This window comes from Gymnodraco acuticeps, unplaced genomic scaffold (assembly GCF_902827175.1).
Source record: "Gymnodraco acuticeps unplaced genomic scaffold, fGymAcu1.1, whole genome shotgun sequence".
Lineage (NCBI taxonomy): Eukaryota > Metazoa > Chordata > Actinopteri > Perciformes > Bathydraconidae > Gymnodraco > Gymnodraco acuticeps.
The window spans coordinates 263390-270695 of record NW_022990769.1 but is presented as its reverse complement, the minus strand read 5'-3'; the positions used below and the strand labels follow the sequence as shown (position 1 = coordinate 270695).

The 7306-nt window shown below is 40.0% G+C and overlaps 1 protein-coding gene across 2 annotated transcripts in view; it reads right to left on the bottom strand.

Annotated features, from left to right (window-relative positions):
• Positions 1 to 4649: 4649 nt before the first annotated feature.
• Positions 4650 to 7306, bottom strand: part of LOC117556911 (PDZ domain-containing protein 4-like) — a 28297-nt gene continuing 25640 nt past the window's right edge. For both annotated transcript variants that reach the window (XM_034232507.1, XM_034232508.1), the window contains one exon: positions 4650 to 6714. In XM_034232507.1, coding sequence (XP_034088398.1) covers positions 6495 to 6714 — 220 coding nt within the window. In that variant the 3' untranslated portion in view covers positions 4650 to 6494. The remainder of the gene's footprint in view (positions 6715 to 7306) is intronic.

The following is a 7306-nucleotide window of genomic DNA, read 5'->3' as shown; positions in this document are numbered from 1 at the left end:
AAGAGCAATGGGACGTCCTTTCCTCCGAGCGTCACGTGAAGCGACGTCCGTTTGTGATGACGCCGCACAGCTGATCGTCTGACATTAGGCTTGTTTGACACAAGCGAGACCTGCGCAGACCTGCGCAGTTGCGATCAACGTCTTGCTAGTGCGTTGCATGATGGTTAGTCATTTTGTCCGACTTGCTCTGGAGGCCCGCCTACATGAGACGTTGAAATCTCGCGGGACAAAGACGCCCGCAGCCTTGAGAGCGAGGCGCGGCGGCGCAGTTCCTCTCCACGGGCTGCGGAAGCTAAATGCTTGATGGGAAACGACTCGCTGGTATCTCGAGCTGAGCGCTCATTGGTGGTTTTTACCACGTGCTGCTGATGAAACTCTCCAATTGGCTTGGCAAAAGTTTGTTGTTGTTTTGTGTCAGTTTTACGTCCCACTTTTCATCATTGTTCCACATTGTTCCAATGTTTATCATCATGAAATTAATATCTATATATGTTATACTATACTTGCACTGCTTACCGTTTTCATACTTTATATATCTTAGCATATTCATACACACTGTTCATACTGCTCACAGGCTGATATCTAGTGTATTCATACCCCTCACTGTTTATTCATCATTCAATTCATTCTATATTTTATGCTGTAGATTGTGTACATTACTTTTCACTTTACTGCTTGTTGCACCTGGTTAGAAGCTAAACTGCATTTCGTTGTCTCAGTACCTGTAATATGAGCAATAACAATAAAGTTGAATCTAATCTTGAGCAGGAACAAATGTATTTACTTAGTACATATCTGACATTAACGATTAAACACATGTGTGCATTCTTTATAAATGCAAACCGAGTCAAGCCGACTCCGGAGGTGGCGGTATGCACCTTAAAGTTGTTTGCAATCCGCCAAATAACCGAGAGAAGAAGAAGAAGGCGAAGAAGAAGATGAAGAAGAAGAAGCCGACTCGTAGCTGTCCGACTTCAGGCAAGCTTTTTGAGACCTCCCCCGGCTGCGATCGGCTACTCTCGTCTACTTTCGAGGCGAGCCGCAACACGTCTCAAACAAGCCTAGCAGCTCTGTCCCCGTTATTTCCACACACACCCCCGCCTCTGTTAGTACACATTTACTGACACAATCATCATATCATCTGTTGTAGACCCAAATAAATAAAATAAAATAAGAACTCATTCTCAAAAAAGATAAACGCCATTCTTAAAATGTATAAACGAACAATAGTTTGATTAATATTGATTAGAGTGCACAAAATAAATAAAATAATTGAGAGAAGAAAAAGAGTTATATTATCTATCAAAACCCAGTTAGATTAACATTCATTGGACTGCACACTTTGTGTGTTTGTTTGGATATGTAGCACATTAACATTTTAATAGCACTTAATGACTGACTGAATGGAAATGACAATAAATGAAAATGTAAAACGAAAAAAGCGATCATGAAAATGTTTCCAAAAAATGAATAAAATGATTTTTGACCACTTTGTTGTTCAGATATATCACATATTTGTAACTAAATGATACATTAATTGCAACAAAACACGGTATATAAACTGAGGAGTGACTCCCGTGAGGTTCATGTATTTTCTTCACTCCGCTGGGAAACTGCTCTCATGTCAAGAAGCATCAGATCAGTCATGCGCTCTATCGTCCAATCAGTGAGCGATACACAGTAAGGGGGCGGCGCGAGTGTCTGAGGATTTCATCGAAGGATGGTCTGGTGGTTCCTCGCTTATAGCTCCTCCATTATCGCTCCTCGGTCCTCGATCCTCAGGCAGAAATAAGGCCATTGGGACGCTACTCAAGATGGCGCAGACAAATCAACTTCCGGTGAGACCGAGACCGATGAGCGAGGAAATGAAAAATAAGAGAAGTGAGAAGGGGCCCGGGTCCGTCTGCGTCGCGTAACGGCTGCGCCGCGGTTTTGGTCCGGCCTCCTCTGGCGTCATACCCTACCGGGCGCGTTTCAGAAGCATTTCAGAAGCGGAGCGGCTCGCAGTTTCAGTTGATTTGAGCATATTTCCTGGACAGACTACTTTGTACAGACAAAGTTAATAATAATTGTAATATCCCAGTTATAAACGACATGAATCAAAGATGTGTTGCTGTATTTTAGTGGTAAAACCATCATAATTATTCTATATATAATTTACACAGTGCCTGTAAACCGGAGGAGAACGCTGGCATTTCTCCTCCTACTTGAACGACTACGGAGGGATAGGGTCTGCAAAATGAGTTTGTGTGTGTGTATATTAGTGCTGTAGCGATGGCGTCGCCACCATAGACTGTATATATGGTCGCCACACACACGTGGGCAATCGCACTTCTAACACAATGGAGACTGAAACGGCTACCAACTCCTCCTCACAGGATTGCGCACGAAGCCCTCAAACGAAAACATCTCGCCCTAGGTCTTCAAAAGCATGGGAATATTTTAAAGTTAGTCCAAAACGCAAAGATATTTATATATTTATATCTCACTGAGACTGCTGCTTGACCGGAAGCAGCAGCTAGCTGTGGTGGCAACCATTAGTAGCTAGCATTTGCTCTCCGATTTTTACATAAAAATGGAATTATGGATTATAAATGCAATCATTTTTTTATACATAGACGTTAAAAACCTATGGATTAACCGATTCAGCCGCGTTTCTCATTTTAATGCCATTGAACACGTATTTTTATCAGATTTACAGCTACGGCGGTGAGACGATCTCCCTAGAAGCTCTGTGAAGGTACGTGTTGTGATGACTGTATTTGCTTCCCCTGTCGCGAGTCCGGATCACTCAGTGATGATACTATGTACCTACATAATCTGTGGAGTCTCAGCTTTAATCGGATATCTTGTATGTGCAGCTACGATAAGTAATAAGGGTACTTTTATCTTGAGATCTGTGCCAATGTCCGTTAGCATTTTTCGCTCAGGGGTCATTTAGATGCTTCTTATGAGACTTGTGTTTTGTTTTGTTAAACATGGTTTGTATCGTCAGTTAGCTGAGATTATTTCCGTTAATCTGGTATAACACATTAATAGGTTCTTAAATATTAAGATCCCCTGAGACACAGTATCGTGAAAAAAAAATATTTTACATTACGTTTTTTTTACATTACGTTTTTTATGAATTGACAGAAAAATAATCGTTCGATTAGTCGACTAATCGATCAAATAATCGCCCGATTAATCGTTTTCAAAATAATCGTTTCCCCCCAGCACTAGTGTATATATATGCTCTGAACGTTCCACTTCCTGCCTGCCCGACATTACCTTACGGCTGCGTCGCGTCGAAAAGTAGACTTCAATCCCATTTCGAGCGGAGCCCAGCGGCGAGACGCTTCTGGGACGCTTCGCAGCGCTTCTCTAAAATTAGGATGAATGCTATTTTTGTCGCGGCGCAGCCATAAGGTAAAGTCGGGCAGGCAGCCCCCCCCCCTCGCAGGAAGTGGAAAGGTGAGCATCCGGGCCAGGCCCATCCCCCACATATACTAATTTAGCAGACCCCACAACACCTCCACTACGAAACGCACCATGGACGACGACGGTTTACAGGCATTGTAAATGATATATATATAGAATAATTATGATGATGAATGCATATTTGTTTACCACTAAAATACAGCAACACATCTTTGATTCATGTCGTTTATAACTGGAATATTACAATTATTATTAACTGTGTCTGTTCTACAACACAACAAAATAGGAAATAACAACAATAAACACGATTTAAACAGACACAAACATAAACTATTTAACTACGTATAGCCTACTTACTTGTAGAAGTACAAATGTCCAGGAAATATTCCAAAATCAACAACAACTGCGAGGCTGCACACACGACGCTCCGCTTCCGCAACGTTTTGAAACGCGTCTGGTGTGTGTTGTCGCAGGAGGAGGTCGCAGCGTGGCGCAGCCGCAACGTAACGCGGCGCAGACGCTCCTGGTGTGTTTTGGGGGTTAGTCAATGTAAGGTCCCCTGAAGTGATGTATAGGCCTACATGGTATGTGTGTGTGTGTAAAATAAGTATTTCTATTGAAGGCATAAGGGGGAATAAACTCATTATTTGAAATGAACACACACACACACGCACACACAGAGTATGGAAGAAGCTTCTGCTGGCCTGTCTACACACAGTTAATAAGTCTGTGTGATGGATGAATGGAGAAAAGCAGCTCTCATCTCTGTAAACCGTTCACTGTCTCATTGTCTCACTGTCTCACAGCCTACATGTTGTTTCTCTCTGTCTTTTGTCTATATTTCATTGACTAACTTCTTTATTATTTCTCATTAACCCCCATCTCTCTCCTCTATAATTTAAGAATTTCTTCATGCTTCATTTTCAGGTTAATATTAGTATGTAATGTTTCTACTGTGACATGTCTTCACTCTTTAATGTTCAAAAAGCTCTTTATTTTCCTCATTCAGGTGCTGCAGCACCTCTTTCCACCCTCTGTCTGAAACCAGAGCCCAGTCTGCTCTGATTGGTTAGCTGGCCGGCTCTGTTGTGATTGGTCTACCTCTTAGAGATGCCCCGCCCCTTAGCCTATCACGTAAAATGTGTTGGACTGCTAGCCAATAGAAGTGCTAGTATAGTGATGTCACTTTGTTACGGAAGTAAACAAAGGAAGAAAGACCAGGGAAAACATTTTTTATTTCACTTAATTTTAATTTAATCAACTCTCCTTTTTTTGCACTTTCACTACTAAAACTTTCTGCACATGGCTTTTTACACTACACCACTTTAGATTCAAGAATTATGTCCAATAACCCACAATGTTTAATACTTAATTCATGCATTTCATTATTCAATATTAATGTCTTATTATACACAGGTCCAACACAATGAAGCCCCGACCACACTGAGAACCAATCTGCTGCAGGGGAAAAACCCATAAGCAACTAAATATAGTCGTCGATATATGAACAATATAATGTGTCTTAAGGCAAAAAACAACAACAACAAAAGGACAAATGTTAGGCGTCTTCGTTTCCCCTCAGGAGTTTTTAAAAGGCATTCTGGGAAAGTGATTTTACAAAATGATGCACCAGTTGAATGAAGGCAAAAGAGAAGTCCCCCCTGTCTTCTAAAAAGTATATGTTCCTATACAACGAAGCTGCACTCTCTTTTAAAAAAACGAAAAAGAAAAAAAAGAAATCAGTACAAAACTTCAGACAACAAAACTACTTCTCAGGTTTGGTAAAAAAAAAATCATGTTTTGGCTTAAAATGTCAACTGTATGTTTGTTTTATTTATAAAATGTAAATGTAGAAGAAGTAATTGTTGAGTTTTGGTTACAGTCTTGTGTTCAGTTGCATGGAAACTTAATTTTTAGGAGACCGAGATCCTTTAATGCACATAATGGTTGACTACTGAATGTTGATCAATAGTAGAATCTCCCTCAGTGTGCAGAAATAAAAGTATTTTATTATTATTTTATGACTATTGTGTCAATATGTTTCTGCACTGTATATTTCTGTGCATTTAGAGATTAAGAGGCTTAGATTCTGAGACGTGAAGCTCAGAAGATCTGAAAAAGAAATCTCACCTGACTTTCTCTGACTCTTCAGATATGTTTCTTTTATATCGAAACTAAATATGAAAAGTTCAAAAAGTTATTCTCTTAAAGGTTGCGGTCCCATCTCCACACTGTGTTCAGCATCTCAGTGTCCGCACTCCATACGCTGGGAAACCTTTTATCATAATGCAGAATTACATTTTATCCAGAGAAGATGAACAAGTGACATTTCCTTACCTTGCTTTAAGTTTCCTCGGACAGAAAGTAAATCCTATTGTTGCCTCACATTATAATGTAAGATAACGGTAAGCTATAACCAGCAACAGATGTTCAGCTGAGCTTCTGATGAATCAGAAACAACCTCCATTGTTTTAAACAATTTTCCTCCAATCTTCCCAATTTCCCCATTCTGTATATGATTATGACCAAGATTCAAAAAGTCCAAAGTTCTCAAAATGTCCCACAAATGCATATTTATCTCAGTTTGCACCAAATAGTGTCTCTTAATGTCCATTTCAGTCTTTTCATTTGAGTTTGTATGCAATTGTAGTAGATGTACCTTCCAGATCCAGACTCTAAGGCTTCTCCTTTAAGTACCTGTTCATCCTGATTTCTGTGATATTTTTGCCACTTATTCTATGTAACGTAAACTGTCCTTTTTTTTGGGGGACATTTTAGGCATCTCCTGCTGCACTTGTCCTTATACTCCATCCTCTTGTTAACTTGTATATTCCCTTTTATTCTCCCGTTTGTAATTCCACTTGTAGTCAGTATCAAAGACAGTTCATGGAACAGTTTTTAGCAGATCTTTCCCGTACACCAAAATGTTCAACGTTTTAAATCTCCTCTTTAAATCCAACCCTGTCAAGTCTTCTTTCTCTCTTCCAGCTCATATACAGTTCAAGCTTAGATATCATATTTCCCAGTTTGTATCGTCAGTATATTCCTTCTTAATTCCTCCCTCTGTCCTCCGGTCACACCGTGGTCACGGAGAGAAGAGGGTTGTATATTTTCTTCCCGTCCGGAGACCTGGAGCCGTGAGCCAGCAGCTCCTGGATGGTGATCCAGTTGTCGAGGATTCGCCGGTTCCTCTTCTTGGTGATCTTCTTCTGGCTCAGTAACAGGATGTTGTTGCAGGGGGAGTCCTGACGGGCGTGCAGCGGCGAGGAATGAAGTTCTGTCGATGAGGCGTCCCTGGATACAAAAAAACAAAACAAAATATTTAGATTTCTTTAGCTGTCATTGTTTTTGCACATTGAGTATGCATATTACCCTGGAGTCCTGCAAGACTATATTGCTTTAATCTTATGCACTCAAGATGGCTCTTATCATTTGGGCAAACCTGATATACCTTATCTTCACATTTAAATGGATACTTTGCACATTTGTATAATGTTTATAGTATCCAGAAGCAGTATTTTGGTCTGTGACTTTTTTCTTTGTATTTATTTATTGTGTATTCTATAAATAATCCATATATACATTTATTATTATTATTTCTTAATTCACGTTGAATGCCTTATAACCTGCTGCTGTCCAAAATATCAAAAATATGTATATCAGGGTTTCAGGAGCTCTGTGTTTTAGCCAAGTAGCTAAATGACTGACAGACATAACAGCACATACCAAATAATACAAACCCACAAATAACCTCCTTTGTTTTTGCTTGCATTTGTTTACATAATGCATTTCCTTTGGTCAAAGTTATGCAATCTTTGCTACATATTCCAGCTGTGAGCAAGGACTCCGTTTACAAGTCGTTTTACTGCCTGAGAAACTCTGAGTG